Genomic DNA, 18656 nt, shown 5'->3' with positions numbered 1-18656 from the left:
TTTTAAACAAGATATTTTGTCACAAAAAGATGCTCGACTATGCATATAATTGATAGCATTCGAAAGAAAACACTCTGACGTGTCCAGAAATACCAAGATATTCTCTGTGCGTGCCCTAGAACGTGAGCTTCAGGCAAAACCAAGATGAGATGGCATCCAGGAAATGACAAGGATTTTTGAGGCTCTGTTTTCCATTGTCTCCTTATATGGCTGTGAATGCGAGAGGAATGAGCCTGCCCTTTCTGTCGTTTCCCCAAGGTGTCTGCAGCATTGTGACGTATTTGTAGGCAGATCATTGGAAGATTGACCATAAGAGACCACATTTACCAGGTGTCCGCTGTCCTGCGCCGAAATTGGTGCGCAAAAGTCACCTGCCAGTATTTTTCCATGGGATACAGAGAGGAAAGCAAGCTTCCACGAACTGCATATCAATGAAGAGATATGTGAAAAAACACCTTGAGGATTGATTCCAAACAACGTTTGCCATGTTTCGGTCGATATTATGTAGTTAATCCGGAAAAAGTTTTACGTTGTAGGTGACTGAATTTTCGGTTCGTTTCGGTAGCCAGATGCAATGTAGAAAACGGAACGATTTCTCCTACACACAGACGCTTTCAGGAAAAACTGCGCATTTGGTATGTAACTGAGAGTCTCCTCATTGAAAACATCAGAAGCTCTTCAAAGGTAAATGATTTTATTTATTTGGTTATCTGGTTTTTGTGAAAATGTTGCGTGCTAAATGCTACTCAAAATGCTATGCTAGCTTTGCATACTCTTACACAAATTAGTCAATTTCTATGGTTCAAAAGCATATTTTGAAAATCTGAGATGACAGTGTTGTTAAGAAAAGGCTAAGCTTGAGAGCAGATGCATTATTTTCATTTTATTTGCGATTTTCAGAAATCGTTAACGTTGCGTTATGCTAATGAGCCTGAAGCTTTAGTCACAAACCCGGATCCGGGATGGGGAGTTTCAAGAAGTTAACAAAGTAGTGGTGTGTTCAAAATAGAGGTCGACCGATTATGATTTTTCAATGCCGATACCGATTATTGGAGGACCAAAAAAAGCCGATACGATTAATCTGTCGTTTTTTATTTTATTTTTCTTTCTTTGTAATAATGACAATTACAACAATACTGAATGAACACTTATTTTAACGTAATATGATACATCAATAAAATCAATTTAGCCTCAAATAAATAATGAAACATGTTCAATTTGGTTTGAATAATGCAAAAACAAAGTGTTGGAGAAGAAAGTAAAAGTGCAATATGTGCCATGTAAGAAAGCTAACGTTTAAGTTACTTGCTCAGAACATGAGAACATATGAAAGCTGGTGGTTCCTTTTAACATAAGTCTTCAATATTCCCACGTAAGAAGTTTTAGGTTGTAGTTATTATAGGACTTTCTCTCTATACCATTTGTATTTCATATACCTTTGACTATTGGATGTTCTTATAGGCACTTTATTATTGCCAGTGTAACAGTATAGCTTCCATCCCTCTCCTCGCCCCGACCTGGGCTCGAACCAGGAACACATCGACAACAGCCACACTCAAAGCAGCGTTTCCCATGCAGAGCAAGGGGAACAACTACTCCAATTCTCAGAGCGAGTGACGTTTGAAACGCTATTAGCGCGCACCCCGCTAGCTAGCTAGCCATTTCGCATCAGCTACACCAGTCTAATCTCGGGAGTTGATAGGCTTGAATTCATAAACAGCTCAATGCTTGAAGCACAGCAAAGAGCTGCTGGCAAACGCACGAAAGTGCTGTTTGGATGAATGCTTACAAGCCTGCTGGTGCCTACCATCGCTCAGTCAGACTGCTCTATCAAATATCAAATCATAGACTTAATTATAACATAATAACACACAGAAATACGAGCCGGTCATTAATATCGTAGAATCCGGAAACTATCATCTTTAAAACAAAATGTTTATTCTTTCAGTGAAATACCGAACCGTTCCGTATTTTATCTAACGGGTGGCATCCATAAGTCTAAATATTCCTTTTACATTGCTCAACCTTCAATGTTATGTCATAATTATGTAATATTCTGGCAAATTAGTTCACAACGAGCCAGGCTGCCCAAACTGTTGCATATACCCCGACTCTACGTTCATTGAATGCAAGAGAAGTGACACAATTTCATCTGGTTAATATTGCCTGCTAACCTGGATTTCTTTTAGCTAAATATGCAGGTTTAAAAATATATACTCCTGTGTATTGATTTTAAGAATGGCATTGATGTTTATGGTTAGGTACACGTTGGAGCAACGACGGTCCTTTTTCAGAGAATGCGCACCACATCGATTAAATGCAACGCAGGACATGCTAGATAAACTAGTAATATCATCAACCATGTGTAGTTATAACTAGTTATTATTATTGATTGCTTGTTTTTCCATAAGGCAAGTTTAATGCTAGCTAGCAACTTACCTTGGCTTCTTACTGCATTCGCGTAACAGGCAGGCTCCTTGCGAGGAAGGTGGTTAGAGCGTTGGACTAGTTAACCGTAAGGTTGCAAGATTGAATCCCCGAGCTGACAAGGTAAAAATCTGTCGTTCTGCCCTTGAACAAGGCAGTTAACCCACTGTTCCTAGGCCATCATTGAAAATAAGAATGTGTTCTTTACTGACTTGCCTAGTTAAAGGTGTAAAAAAACAAACAAACAAAAACATTTGATTTTTTTCTGCAAAATCGGTGTCCAAAAATACCGATTTCCGATTGTTATGAAAACTTGAAATCGGCCCTAATTAATCGGCCATTCCGATTGAATCGGTCAACCTCTCGTTCGAAACTACCTAAAGTAAAACCGACTCGAGACTGGAGCAAATCGAATCCAAGTCTAGACCAAGATCGGAGGGAGGGCCAAACAGTCAAGATCGGGAGGAGGACAAGGGGTCCAAGACAGTCGAGACCGAGACCAGAACAGTGAGAGCCCACTTCAAGACCATGATTGTAATTTAGTCAAATCGCCACCATAATAAGAGTTGAAAATGTCCAGTATTTCTGTGTTCATGTTTCAGAACAACATATGGATTCTGAAGGTCAAATGTAGGCTGTATGGACACTGCAAATTATTACTAACCCAAATACAGTGGACAACAATGGGGGCCTTCTACGCCTTGAAAGAAGGGCTAAGGATTTATAAAATAATTATGATCATTCTAATTATATTATTTTCAATGATCTGATTTAATCTATTCAGTTCATTGGAAAGGGTTAACGCTGAAGAAAAAAAGTTCCAATCAGAAAAAAATGTGGGTGGTCTCTGGGGGGAGAAATCTAGCTAACTAAGTCAGACATTGGCTAGGCCATCAGAAGCTAGTATTCAGAACAGTATTAGGGCAAATCTATTGAGTGACAGCGGAATCAATCACATTTTCACTTGTAATGGGTGGATCCTTTTTTACAAAGGCTAACAAGGCTAGCTATCTTTTGTTGTAGGCTAGTTTTGCAGCGGCTGCAGCAGGTGTAATCGAAGAGAATGCTGTTGCTAATTTGTTAGCTTCTCCCTTTTCAATAACTTTCAACAAGAATACGTTTTTGCTGTGGTGGGCTAAATCAGGGTCCCACAGTGATTCTTGGTAGTCTTAAACAAATCTACTTTGAAACAAAAGTATACACCTCACATACATGGTTATTTAAAAAAAACTCCTGTACCGTGTCAGACAGAGTTGAAATCTATTACATTTTTGTTTTTGCAATCCAATATTACACATTATATACATCACAGAAGACTGAAATATTTAAAAAAAAAAACAGTTTGACATAGAAATTCGGGGAATGTTCGTAGTAATTGTTTTCAAATTATGAAAAATATTAATAACATTCTTCCCATGAGTCCAAGAGGGTGCTTTGGGTCATTGACTGCAGGAAATGGTTGTTTCAAATGATCTGTTGATTGGGACTGTATTCTTTTGTAATATTGTGTTCTTTTTTTTGTTTTTTTCTCAATCTGATTGGGTGGGTCTGCCACGGCCTGGCTCCCCAGGGGGTGGGCTTGTGTCCACCCAGGCACACTCATGCCTACGCCCCTGATGCAAACGGTGCAAGATGACTGTATTGAACTTCATAAATAGCCTACTAACTAAGACTTTCGGAGTAAATTATTTTCAAAACCTGGTTAGAATACCCATTGTTGCCTTAGTTACCATTTACTGGTAGATCACCTACATTTAAATGTCTTTCCTTCTGGCTGCCAATCACATTAATCTGTGAGCTGTTCCATGCCCTAAACCAGCTGAGAGCTGCGCGCTCTTGCTGCCTGCAGATGGTATTCCGCTGAAACTAGGCTGCGTGGGGCATGCATGTGAATATATTTGATGTGCTTTGTGATTATGTAGGCTACTTTGATACACATCAGTGGGGATTAAGAAGTGAGTATATGCAATGCTCCACACTGAGCCTATGTCCAATAGGTTCGCCACTGCGCAAACATGTCTATAATACATATCACATTTTATTGGTCACATGCAGATGTTTTTGCAAGCCAGAAGCAGAGCTGCCATATCTGTCAACACCTTCTTGTAATAAGGTAGTTGTGTGTGTATATTTGGCCTTGTCGAAGTGGTTTTGTGCGTTTTTACTGAATGGAGGCTGATAATCCAGAGTTTTTTTAATCCGCTGGTCCCGGCTGGTTTCTGGAAGAAATTAAGTCCTCAATGTCCGAGACAAAACAGACTACAAATGTATATGACACGAGACACTGAAAATATGGTTCTGAGACCGGTCTGGAATTACAGTCACAAAGACTAAGATGTGAGGAATCCAAATAAATGGTCAAAAGACACCAATGGAGATTTTAGACATTGAAGTCACTTGCATTTTCGCACATGAATTAGTTTAAAAGTCCCAGGTTTTGCTCACTAGATGCCGCTGTTCCTGCTGCCGCTGTTCCTGGCAAATGATCTATGGCCTGTTGTGTTTATTAAATTAACCCTTTGCAACTGAGTAGAAAGCCAATAGCTTTCGCTCATGGTGAAAATAATATTTTATGGATCCTTAACATTTCAGCCAGTCCTCCATGAAAGCAATTCAAAACCACACAGGCTCCTTCTCTTAGAAAAGTTTACAGCTAGACAGGGTGTGTAATTTATATCCAAAAACAATCACTGTTTCTATTGCCCCCTCAGTTAATTTTCTGCACATTTTGCCATGAGGCATATAAAAAATGTAGCCGTTTTTAAAATAAGTTTGCTGAAATTCTACGCTTTTTGCCTTGGTGCAGAGAATGTTTTTATTTATTTATTGCTAATTTCATGCAATTTAAAAACAAATTGCCATGGTTGGAGAGAAATTAGCAGTTTTACAGCTAATTTCCTGCAATTTTACACATTTAGCCATAGGATGGAGGAAAATGTTTGCAGTTTTTTTATATGATAACTGATGATCAATGGGCCCCACCCCAGTCGGTAATTCGACCATGCTTATTACAAGTTTAGACAGCTGGTCGCTAGACTAATTTACCATTTAAAACATTTTTTTTACTGACATGGTCTGAGTGACTGATACACAACCAAATTTACAATTGCAAATTTATATTATTCTAACTCCCAAAAGTATCTCTTTTTTGTGTGAAATTGATCCGTGGGCCGACAAAAGGGGGTCACCAGTTGACCATCCATGGTTTAAACAAAGAGCAGCCACTTCTGGAAAGAGCGCACACACTACTAATATGACACTGCCATTTTACTGTATTTTACTGTATCTATGCCTATCACCATGATTTAAGCTAAGCCAATTGTGAGAGGCAACACTTAGGCAAAATCTCCTCCAGTCCTTTTAAATCAGAGAATAGAATAAGCCTTGAGCTTCCATGGGTGTTTGATCTCGTTTATAGGCTACAGTCTGGATTAAAATATCCCCATCACCTGCTGTGTAGTGGACAAACATCAAAATGGAGCTGGTTTAACACCCATTCAGTGATGTTCAATACAGCACACAGACTTGACTTCTCAGAACTGTGCAAGATGAGATACTAAGAATGTTTTGCACTTAGGAAGGTAGTGTTTGAAATGTAGTCTGCACTGCTGCCTTTCTGCCAAACGATTCTACACACGTACACATTGCACACATCATTGCACTTGCACACAATCTCTCTCTGTCTGTCTTCCTCCCTCTCTGGAACGCTGGTCATTTGTCCCGAACAATGGAGACATGGTTGGCCTGTTCTGAGAGCGAACAAAACGCATCCTATTCCTCTCACAAATAAACACTTTGCAACCCATTGCCTCCTTTTTGAGAGATGCCATTTAGCAGGCTCTTTTATCCAAAATCAATTTAGTCATGCGTGCATCTTAATTATTATTAATAACTTTGGCGATGTAATTTACAAAATAGCCTCCAACATTCTACTCAGCAAATTGGATGCAGTCTATCACAGTGGCAACTGTTTTATCACCAAAGCCCCATATACTACCCACCACTGTGACCTGTATGCTCTCATTGACTGGCCCTACATATTCGTCGCAAATCCACTGGCTCCAGGTCATCTATAAGTCTTTGCTAGGTAAAGCCCCGCCTTATCTCAGCTCACTGGTCACCATAGCAACACCCACCCGTAGCACGTGCTCCAGCAGGTATATTTCACTGTTCACCCCCAAAGCCAACTCCTCCTTTAGCCACCTTTCCTTCCAGTTCTCTGCTGCCAATGACTGGAACGAATTGCAAAAACCACTGAAGCTGGAGACTTATCTCCCTCACTAACTTTAAGCGTCAGCTGTCAGAGCAGCTTACTGATCACTGCACCTGTACACAGCCCATCTGTAAATAGCCCACCCAACTACCTCATCCTCATATTATTATAATTTTTTGCTCTTTTGCACCCCAGTATCTCTACCTGCACATTCTACCATTCCAGTGTTTAATTACTATATTGTAATTACTTCTCCACCGTGGCCTATTTATTGCCTTCCCTCATTTGCACATGCTGTATATATACTTTTTATACTGTATTATTGATTGCATGTTTGTTTATTCGATGTGTAACTCTGTTGTATGTGTCAAACTGCTTTGCTTTATCTTGGCCAGGTCGCAGTTGCAAATGAGAACTTGTTCTCAGCTAGCCGACCTGGTTAAATAAAGGTGAAATGAAATAAATACATTTAAAAATGCTCCTGCATGGGGTTGAAGGTCACAGTGGACTGGAGGGCTGTGTTGTGACTCACTGGTGCGTGTGAGTGAAAATGCATCACAGAGACCCACTTATAGTCCCTGTGCTCTGACACACCTTCTGTAACAACACATGTAAGCCTCCTCGTCTGTCACGCTCATTCGGTCTGTGACTTTATTCATTATTTTCTGTGACAGGCACTCGCACACACAGTAGTACAGAATCTAGACAAAGGCTAGAGCCCCCCCCCTCTGTCTGCTAGCTTGGAGCTTAGTAGGTTCTGGTTGTTAATGAGGTAGACCAGCTTCTACACTACCACTTCTTCTTGACTGTACACTTTTGTGCAACCATACACTATGGTTTACAGTAGGCTTTTCTGTTTTCTGCCTGTGATGACCTGTCTCTCGGTCTGTCCCTTTCCCAGGTCCGTAATACTGAGTGAAGGGCCGTGCAGGAGGGGCTTATAGAGAGGGAGTCCACCGTGGTGAGAATGAAACATTGATGTCTTCTCGGCTCGCTCAACCGCACACGTCGTTTGAAATGTATTTATTTGATCTTCTCTCTGAGCAAACGCATCTAATGTAATAACATGTTCACTGTTTCTCCTTTTACTCTTTCTCCTCTCCCCTTTTTACTGCTCTGTCCTTTTAAATCTCCCTCTTCTCTTCCTCTCTTCACCACCCCTCTTGTTATCTTACCTACTTTCACCTTCCTGCCTCGCTTCCCCCCTCTTCCTCCTGCACCCTCCCACTCTCTCTACTCTCTCCCTTTTCCCACAGGTCCTTAGTAGTGTGCAGAGGAGAGGAGGCTCCTCAGTAGCAGCAGCCATGGGTCTGTTAGCCTATCTGAAGACCCAGTTTGTTCTGCAGCTCCTCCTGGGCTTTGTGTTCGTGGTGAGCGGCCTCATCATCAACTTCATCCAGCTCCTCACCTGTGTCCTGTGGCCCTTCAACAAGCAGCTCTACCGCAGGATCAACACCAGGCTCTCCTACTCCCTCTGGAGCCGTGAGTCCCCCACGCTAGAATGTGTGTGTGTGAGAGATCCCGTGTGCATTATAAGACCTTGTGTCACACCTCAAAAGGGGATCTTGTGAAATAATGAATCTGGCGCTTCGATATTGATCATTTTGACTCCGTGGACGGTAGTTGAGTTGATTTTAATTTCTATATTTGGACTTGTTGCAGAGCTGGTGATGCTGCTAGAGTGGTGGTCGGGCACCGAATGCACCCTTTATACAGACCAGGCCACGGTGGAGAAGTTTGGCACGGAGCACGTCATCATCATCCTCAACCACAACTACGAGATTGACTTCCTCTGCGGCTGGACGATGTGTGAGCGATACGGAGTCCTAGGGGTCAGTGTATCTTCTGTCTCGACTATCTACTATTCATCAGTCACTAAATGGGGGTCATCTCAATAGTCCAAACTCATCGGCCTCCCTACTTTGCCGCCTTTCTATTATCAGCCCCGATCCGAAAGAATCAGACATGTGAAACCAAATGACGCCTTCCCATATTACTCTCAACTGTTGTGCGTCTTCAGATTCCGTAGCGATAAAGAGAAGTAGATGAGGTTGATCCTATAGATACACTTCAGGACTCTTACCGTTCCCACGCTTTCTTTTCCTGCCCAGAGTTCCAAGGTGCTGGCCAAACATGAGCTGCTGAAGGTGCCTCTGATTGGATGGACCTGGTACTTCCTGGAAATTGTGTTCTGTAAGAGGAAGTGGGAGGAGGACAGAGACACTGTGTTCAGTGGTCTGGACAGACTCAAAGACTACCCTGAGTTTATGTGGGTGAGTTTGTCTCCTTTGGTTAACCCTTTACACTCATGGGAATTGGCCTATATGGAGAGGGCTAAATTAAAATGTTTCTTACAGAAGACATATGAAAAGCATATACATAAGAATAGTAGCAATTGAAACAGTTTGGAGATTATGGGGAAATTATTACACCTGAAGTTGAGGGGACAACATTTCACCTGACACAAGACTGAATGCTTGATTTTATGTGCATTTTACATATACTGTACTTTTCAACCGCATTTGTTGATAACAGAATCTGACGATTCTTTGGATACATTCAGTAGCATAAGAAAATAGCATAAGAAAATGTGGGGTAGGTGCAACAAGAGTTTGAGTGAGAGGACTAACTGGTGTCTCCAAGTGGCAACACACCTCTCCAAAGTGTGCCGTTTCTAAGTAATTGCCATGCTCACAGAAGGGTCTTAAACTATAGGGTGCTTTTTGTTGTTGTTGAGTTCTCCTAGCTGTGCCGTTGAGGAAATAGAGCAAGCACACTAGTAGTTTTGTTTGGAACACAACCCTGCATCCCCGCCGTCACACAATTACTGTTCTTTACGCAATCCAAAAGCAGCCCATTTTTAAATCGCTATCTGGGTCAGGTGGGCATACTTTGAAAGCTTGTTCTCTTGCCAACAAAAGGATCATCATTTTGGTGCGCATAGAAATGAGTCATGAGTAGGGTTGTTGCAGTGACCATATTACCGCCACACCAGTCATCATGAGTAGGGTTGTTGCAGTGACCATATTACCGCCACACCAGTCATCATGAGTAGGGTTGTTGCAGTGACCATATTACCGCCACACCAGTCATCATGAGTCATGACCGCAGTCAAATTCCACGTGACCGTTGAATCACGGTAATCTCATTTGGTGCACTCTGTACGTGCGTTGGTACTAGTACCCAACTCTCTAACGACCACCAGGTCGCTAATGGTCTGGTTCTCAGGGCTCTATTGTCCCTCGAACCACTCTGACAGCAATGCAAATGAAATAGAAAATCACATCAAACACTTATCAGTATCATGCTTTTGAAAAGTTCAAGACTGAGTGGAAAACATGGCGGTTGTGGATGTTGTTTCAAAGCCAAACGCAAGGAAATGGACAGTGCTTTCAAAATATGGGTAGGCCTTAATACAGTCTGAGCCCAAGCCCCCACCCCCGCGCAGTGACAGGGGCTGTCAACAGTTTTAATGCAATATGTTTTGTTGAGAATTATTTTTGTATTTTTTTTGATGTTACCGAACAGATTCCAGTTGGTTTCCAAAGTTAAGGCTGCATGCTTCTCCATGGTTGATCCAAAGTTAAGGCTGCATGCTTCTCCATGGTTGATCCAAAGTTAAGGCTGCATGCTTCTCCATGGTTGATGCATGGAGTGAAATAAGGGTTCTGATCAGCCCAGACACTTCTATATGTAGTCCCGTATGAAAGCGTTTTGATGGTTGCCACTAAAAAGAGGATGATCTCAGCTGCGACTTTATTTCTCGGCTGCTAGTATTAAGCACACTGCTCCACTATAAAACTGGAATAGCCTACCCTGCATGATTATGAAAACCGAACTGTGGAAAGCGGCCTCCATGCGCTATTCGAGTGCACACTTATGAGGTTTCTTTATTCCCTCCCTGCCCCTGTTTCTTTATTCCCTCCCTGCCCCTGTTCCTTTATTCCCTCCCTGCCCCTGTTCCTTTATTCCCTCCCTGCCCCTGTTCCTTTATTCCCTCCCTGCCCCTGTTCCTTTATTCCCTCCCTGCCCCTGTTCCTTTATTCCCTCCCTGCCCCTGTTCCTTTATTCCCTCCCTGCCCCTGTTCCTTTATTCCCTCCCCCTGCCCCTGTTCCTTTATTCCCTCCCTGCCCCTGTTCCTTTATTCCCTCCCTGCCCCTGTTCCTTTATTCCCTCCCTGCCCCTGTTCCTTTATTCCCTCCCTGCCCCTGTTCCTTTATTCCCTCCCTGCCCCTGTTCCTTTATTCCCTCCCTGCCCCTGTTCCTTTATTCCCTCCCTGCCCCTGTTTCTTTATTCCCTCCCTGCCCCTGTTCCTTTATTCCCTCCCTGCCCCTGTTCCTGCCCATTTGACAACGGGCCATTCTACATCAAAACGTATTGTGTGTGTGTATATATTATTATTTTATCCAGCTAAGTTGAATTATATTCTTCTTACTATGAAATCATATAAAATAATGGCACGTGACTTATAAGCATATATTCTCTGCTAAATGAACTGGAGATGCTAAACATGTTTATGTTAATTAACGGTCAATTACTGTGAGAACGGCAGTCATTTGCTTGACAATAACCGGCAAAATGTCATGACCGCCACAGCCCTAGTCATGAGTGCTTTCAGGTGGGTGTTCTGGACTACCCAGGGTATGACGCCGCGTGATCTTGGAACTGAATCAAACATGGTGACCATAAACGTTGACACTGTGTATGACATGGAAATGTGAAGTGCACTTTTGGACTGTTTTACTTGCCTCTGACATCAAAGCGGTATTTTATTATACTCCTCAACATCTCATCGTTCAAAATACATTGACTCCTCTTAATTTACAGCATTTCCCTCAGTCAGACGACAAAAAAAGTTGCCCAATTTAGCGGGAGGGTTGGGGGCAACTTCTTGTCACGTGTGTTGCTCAAGTTCAGAACGTCTTGTCAGTCAAAAACCATACAGCGCTGTAAAGTGGAGAGCCTGAACTGTACAGTCAGTGCGTTCCAATTTAGGTTCTTATCAGTGCCCAAATCTGCAAATATCTACCCGAATATGGGTACGAGTGTAAAGGGCTAAGGCCTACATTTTTCTATCCTGGGCCACATGACTACATTTCTTGACATTCTGTTGGCAGCGCACATTAGGCCCAGACAGCTCGTACAGTGAATCTACACACAGGACTGATCCTTGAGCTCCCAGCTTCAGTCTGCCGTAACTCATTGGACGAGGTCCAGGAGTTTGGTCTTGTCTGGAACAGGTCTGGTTAGTGTTATTCATCAAGCTGAAATGCCACAGGGCAATCTAGGTCAGTGGGATTCTGGTCTGGCTCCTAATAGCCCTCCCTAACGATCTTTAGACACATGTTGTTGCTCAGGCTGCAAGTTTCCACTTCCACCTCTCGTTACGGTTACCGTGAACGACAGAGATTTGGCTAATCAGGTCGTCTGATCTGATTTAAGCAACACCTAGGAATCGCATGACTGACCAACTCGCCTCGGGGACAGGAGGACAACAAGATGTGCAGTGTTCTCTTTTAAACAGTCTTCTATCTGTCTGAGGATGTATATTTTGTTGACGCTGCACCCACTCTAAATGGAAGTCCTTGAGGTATGATAAGAACTTTATTTCGAGTAACGTTTCCTGGAGGTGCACTTGATCTGTAACACAAGCTGGCCCTGCTGGGGAGTCTTAAGAGGATAGGGGAAAGGAGGTCACCTCAGCTGATGCGTGCCTGTCTGAACCAGTAGTGTATCTTGTGTATTTCTAAACTTGCTGTTGTTTTTTTTTAATCTTTGCGTGTGTTTCTCTAAGCTCAACGTTTTGCGCGCGTCTGTGAATCCCTTGTGAGTGCACGTTTGTTGACGCTCCTTTTCCTGTCTCCGAAGTTCCTGCTGTACTGCGAAGGCACTCGCTTCACAGAGAAGAAACACCAGATCAGCATGGAAGTGGCAGAGAGTAAAGGCCTGCCCAAGCTCAAATACCACCTGCTGCCCAGAACCAAAGGCTTCACCACAACACTGAAATGCCTCAAGGGCACAGGTGGGGCATGCACGTGTCACGCGCACACACACACACACACACACACCCGCGCAGTTCAAAATAAGGTCTCGTATTTATTCTAGGTTTTCTCTTCTGTCTTTCATTGTTTTTAGTGTCTGCCGTGTATGATGTCACACTGAATTTCAAAGACCACCAAGTCCCCACTCTGCTGGGCATAATCAACGGCAAGAAATACATGGCAGATATGAGAATCAGGTGGGTACTAATCAATATGTGTGACCCTGTGGCTATTACTTGAGCCGTTTCAAGTGAAAAGCCATGACGTTCTGTTAGCCTCTTGGCTTTCTTTCAAAAGGCTAATAGTAAGCGGGACAGTGGACTTCTCAGAACTGAACCAGAATCTTACCTAACACTCCTTTGTGTTGCTGGGGTAGTCCTGTCCTACCCAACCCGCAGAGGTAAAGGGAGAAAGGCATCAACAGAGATCACGGTTTGCCCTGCGGTGAAAAACAGGACTCGGTGGCCTTGTGTCCTTGAGCCCATAAGTCAATCATGAGTTACAGTACCAGCCTTCAGTAAAAAATAAAAAAAACTCTTAGGGAGAGGTGAGTAAAACTATAAGATTACAGGGAGCCATTTGTCAATGACAACATGGGCTGTTTCTTTTCAAATCATAATGACCATTTGAATGAGAACATTGAGAGACCTTCAAAGCCTTTCCTTTAAATTAGATTACACGGAGGGGCATATCAAAACAGCTCCACTGCGTGAATGAGCCCCTTGTCCGAGTCTAAACGGGGAGAGTAGCCTGGTGTGGCAAAAACAGGTGCTTGTGGCAAATGATACATAATGCTATACATCCAAAGGCTGTTTTACGGCCCTGTTTTACTGTAGATGAACACTGTCTGAGGTGCCCCATCTGAACTTTGGGTGAGTTTGCCCCCTGGTGGTTAGATGCTGCAATACCAGACTCATTCTCTACTCCATGGTTTACCAAATGTGGACCTGAGTGAACGTTTTGGTGTTTGCCCTAGCACTACACAGCTGACTCAAATAATCAACGCTTGATGGTGAGTTTTTTTAAAATTTGAAGTCAGCTGGTTTGTGATAGTGCAAAAACCAAAACGTGCACCCGGGGGGCTGGACCGAGTTTGGGGAAACCCTGCTCTACTGCACTCCATAGCAGGCTCCCCCTGCTATCTCCTGATTTTGTGTTGACTGCTTGTCTCCCCTGCTCCTTCTCCCTACAGACGGTTCCCTGTAGATGAGATCCCAGAAGATGAGAAGGAGTGTGCCAACTGGCTTCATAAGCTTTACCAGGAGAAGGTAGGGCTCTTCAGTGCTTGAGTTGTAACTGCATATGGTTAAATGCAGTTTTGTTCCCTGTACAAGTCTCACACACAGATAAACTCCCATGTGAGATGAGTTACTGACACATACCTTATTTGGAAGTAACAACAAAATATGTTTAACCAGGTTTGGTAGTACCTTGACATTCATTCTGTGTCCCTCAACAGGATGCTCTGCAAGAACACTATCATAAAGAGGGCACTTTCCCAGGTCCCACCATCACCCCTCCTCGCCGGTTGTGGACGCTACTTAACTTCTTTTTCTGGGCGACCTTGCTGCTCTCGCCCCTCATAAACTTCGCCTGCGGTGTGGTGGTCAGTGGCTCCCCCCTCCTCATCCTCGGCTTCAGCCTCTTCCTTATCATTGGTGAGTAGAGGGTACATAATGTCTCCTCGTTACTCTTACCTTAGGCTGGGGCGTTGATCCAATAACCATGAGGTTTATAGCTAACTCTTAACACACATGGGGATGTTGACTAATGTGCGTAGTTCCTGACAACTAATGTTTTCTGCCTCCTTTGAGATTTGGTCCATAATCTCTGTCTGTTATCTTTTTGGTCCTCCTCAGCCTCCATAGCCATCCGGCGCCTGATCGGTGTCACCGAGATAAAGAAGACGGGCTCCAGTTACGGCGACGAGGGGGCTAAGAAACATCACTAGAACTCTCCCTCCCGACCGCGGTTGGTCGCTCTCGTACGGTCCACCTGCGGTCCCCTTCCACCTATTCTGTTGTCCTGAGGTGTATGCGAGTAAGCACTCCGGGGGGGGGGGGGTCCAACCGATTTACACCAGAGATGGATCTGGACGATGAGGGAAGGAAGAGAAGGAGGGGTTTGACCATGGGAGGAGTGTAGAGAGAAAAAGGAGACCATCTGCAGCCAGCTCTCTGTGGAGTAGGAGAGGGCAGGACTGACAACATGGACATGCTCCTTGCCCCCTTATCCAACCCTGTCAAACCCCCCCCAGTCCCCCCGCCACCTCGCACTCTTCGACTCCTTTGACCCTAGGAACCAACCCTATCAGCAGCTCTCCTTTCCATAACTTTCTTTTGAATCTTTGATTTGAGGTTGAGGTGTTACTTCAGTGTTCACCTTGTAACATGCAGTACAGTATATCTCCCCCTCGTTCTACCGAAAAGCCGGACAGAGCTCAACAATGCCACCATTTTCCTCACCTACGCGCCTAAATATGTTGCTGTCCGCCTAGAAAAAAAAATCGCCCAGATGATAATTGTTGCAATGATTTCACTGTACCGCAGCCCCTGAGTGCCATGGGGAATACACCGAGCGCAAATTCATGACCGTTTGTAATTGCACCATTACTACAAAGACAACGGCTTGTGACTTCCCAAATATTTTTCATTGTGCTCCTTCTTTGTGTACTTTTTTCAACTTAGGCACACGTATGCTCCCTGTACAAAAAGGTCAGTGTAGAGGCCTGCCAGGTTTCCACTTTGCTTTTTACCTCTGAGAAAAATGTGTTTATTTTCACTGTGCTTCATCTCTCTGTTGTGGGAACCATTTTTATTCATGAGCAAATATAATGGGGTGGTTCTATGATTCTACAAGTCTATGCATTCTTACCAAGAGAGTCAGCTAGAGTTTGGCTGCTGTTGAATATTGCTTAGCTCTGTTAAAAATAAGTCCCTATGTTCAACAGCAGAGATGGGACTTCCAGTGTTTTAAATACTGAGTCAGGGTTCTGTGTGTTAAGACTACAGCAAGGGCTCTGTATTCATTAACTTAATGGTAACTTATTAGCATTGTCATGATATTACACACCACTATTCCAACGCCCCCGGGTTCTGACCCTAATTATTTTATGTATGTAGGTTTTTACAGCATTCTCCATTGCTTGCTCACCAGTAGATATCTGCACACACATTATCATGCCAGTTCCCGAGTGAACTATGAACTTGTTCTCCTGCCATCTCTGCTCTGGTTTAAACATGCTAAACCACCCCCAGTGTTAGTGTGACCTCTTATAATAACCTTAACCACCAATTCCAGTCAGAACAGACAATGATAACCCCAACCGCCCTTTATAATTGAAATGCAGTACTTACTGAATGAATGAGTTGTTCTAATGATCGAAGCTGAGAGCTGCTGGTCTCACTGCCATCCCCTTCTCTCCTAAAACAGTGATGGGGTTGGTAGTGGCATTAGTGTATGGAAACCCAGCACTTACTACTGTCCACTTGTAACCTCATTACTGAAAGGACATTTGATTCTGCTCTTCAACTCTAGACTGTAGTAATGTTTGCCTTAATTCAAGTTTGCTTAGGCTAGGGTGATTGTTTGATTGGTTGCTAGGTTCCCTCCCCACCACATCTCTCCCTCCACTACAGTCTTCTATTCAGACACACTCCACCAACCCTTCATCCATAATGGTGCACTGTGGGTAGTTGAGTTCTCTCCGGGGTAGTACTGACATGTTTATGGGTTTATTATGCCAAGGTATATGTTGAGGTGCGAGGATCAATAGGACCTTATTATCAGTTGCCACCAATGAGTAACATGAAGTTACTAAAACTACTTTTGGGTCCTGAATTGCACAGGAAGGAATATTTATTTTCATTTTATTTTGCTGCAATTCATTGTACGGCAGAGCGCCACCCTAGGCTCAGGCACTGCATTTGCTTTTAAAACATGTTACATTGTTTATCTCTACTCATTGGACAATTATTTACACTCTATGATGGTAGTCTTAATGGTGACCTGCCCCATCTGTGGTCTGAGGGGTTGGCGTATTGAGGGGTTGGCGTATTGAGGGGTTGGCGTATTGAGGGGTTGGCGTATAGGGAGGCGGATGACTCCTTTATAACTGGGATTGTCAGTGCAACATGCAAACATGATAGCAACATGTCATCACTAGTCTAAAGAACTCCAATCTTTTCTCCCTATGTTGATGTCCTTTTGTTTTTTTGTTTTGCGTTAAATGTTGTTTTTTTTTAACCAGGACAGATTCATGCAAGCCTTAACAGACAGAGTGCAGCTTCATTGCATTGTGTGTGTGTGTGTGTGTGTGTGTGAACTTAGACAACACTTCCTCAGTAGTATTAGGTTTTGATTGGCAAGTAGTGAGGGACACTGACTCAGTAAGATTCACATAAATCTGCCCTCTGTTAAAATGATGAGGAACTCGTGTTTTATTTCTCACTCCAGAAAAAATGGGTTAGGGTTAAAGTATAGCTATTTGTAAAGCTGACGAGATGCGGGTCCCATGAGAATCTGCTCCTAGTTACAGTAATAGTTAAGAGGGACCCATTTTAATAATACTTACTGTCCCGTGATGCTTCTGTCTTCGATACCTCTGTTACAACTCCTGTTACATCTCTCAACTGTTACAGTAGCTTAGGAGATATATGTTCTATGTTTTGGGGCATAATGTTCTCATCTCCAGTCTACTTCCCATAACTCAAAACTACAGTACCACCTCTCCCTCAGGTATCTATCAGTCCAGCTCTGTGTATAAGGTGTATATATTTCAGTGCAACAGAACATGCAGAGAAGTTAACCTGTGGGTTTTTACTTGGGGGAAAAATCCCACTAACTTTGAATTTTCTGATTTTTGGTCAAGTTTTCGAAACTTAAGAATTGGGTAACGTTAGAAATACAACACTGAAATCTGACCCTTTTTGGCTTAAAAGTTGAGTCAAGATGTGCCACTTATTTGTCCTTTTTCTAAATATCTGTTTATTCAATGAAACAATTATTAAAGGATTTAATCACAGTTGATTTCTAATGCTGTCAGTTTGTCTGAATGAATTTCTCAGTTTGCAGCAGAATCCAGATGTCATTCTAATGAGACCAAGTCATCACAGGAGGGTGCTGAGGGGAGGCCGGCTCATAATGGCCGGAATAGAATGAATGGAATGGTATCCTACACATGGAAACCATGTTAAATGTGTACGATGCTTTTCCATTCACTCCATTCCAGCCATTACTATGAGCTTGTCCTCCCCAATTAAGGTGCGACCTGTGGTTGTCATGAACTATCAATACAGACAATGGTAGAACCACACACTGCAAAAAGTTACATCTAAGCAAGTTTATATAATATATTGAATAATAATTCACTTAGTTCTATATATACATACCTACAGTACCAGTAAAAAGTACGGACACCTACTCATTCCGTTCTGCAGCGATACGCCATCCCATCTGGTTTGCGCTTAGTGGGACTATCATTTGTTTTTCAACAGGACAATGACCCAAAACACACCTACAGGCTGTGTAAGAGCTATTTAACCAAGAAGGAGAGTGATGGAGTGCTGCATCAGATGACCTAATCACCTGACCTCGACCCAATTGTGAGAGACCGCAGAGTGAAGGAAAAGCAGCCAACAAGTGCTCAGCATATGTGGGAACTCCTTCAAGACTGTTGGAAAAGCATTTATCGAGGAGCTGGTTGAGAGAATGCCAAGTGTATGCAAAGCTGTCATCAAGGCAAAGGAAAGGGTGGCGACTTTGAAGAATCTGAAATAAACAATGTATTTTGATTTGTTTAACAGTTTGTTTGTTTTTTTGGTTACGACATTCAGTTGAAGTCATAAGCTTACATACACTTAAATTGGAGTCATTAAAACAAGTTTTTCAACCACTCCACAAATTTCTTGTTAACAAACTATAGTTTTGGCAAGTCAGTTCGGACATCTACTTTGCATTTTTCAAACAACTGTT

The 18656-nt window shown here is 43.0% G+C and overlaps 1 protein-coding gene across 2 annotated transcripts in view; it reads left to right on the top strand.

Moving 5' to 3' along the window:
* Nucleotides 1-17706, top strand: part of LOC135519421 (1-acyl-sn-glycerol-3-phosphate acyltransferase gamma-like) — a 32598-nt gene extending 14892 nt beyond the window's left edge. Inside the window, exons 2-10 of one of the 2 annotated variants that reach the window (XM_064944636.1) lie at nt 7542-7659; nt 7897-8122; nt 8303-8472; nt 8752-8913; nt 12511-12664; nt 12778-12880; nt 13876-13951; nt 14143-14341; nt 14543-17706. In XM_064944636.1, coding sequence (XP_064800708.1) covers nt 7945-8122; nt 8303-8472; nt 8752-8913; nt 12511-12664; nt 12778-12880; nt 13876-13951; nt 14143-14341; nt 14543-14634 — 1134 coding nt within the window. In that variant the 5' untranslated portion in view covers nt 7542-7659; nt 7897-7944 and the 3' untranslated portion in view covers nt 14635-17706. The remainder of the gene's footprint in view (nt 1-7541; nt 7660-7896; nt 8123-8302; nt 8473-8751; nt 8914-12510; nt 12665-12777; nt 12881-13875; nt 13952-14142; nt 14342-14542) is intronic. The other variant, XM_064944635.1, reaches the window with a different exon arrangement.
* Nucleotides 17707-18656: the final 950 nt, after the last annotated feature.

This window comes from Oncorhynchus masou, chromosome 29 (assembly GCF_036934945.1).
Source record: "Oncorhynchus masou masou isolate Uvic2021 chromosome 29, UVic_Omas_1.1, whole genome shotgun sequence".
Taxonomy (NCBI): Eukaryota; Metazoa; Chordata; class Actinopteri; order Salmoniformes; family Salmonidae; genus Oncorhynchus; species Oncorhynchus masou.
The sequence above is the reverse complement of the archived record's forward strand: the minus strand, read 5'-3'. Positions and strand labels throughout refer to the sequence as shown.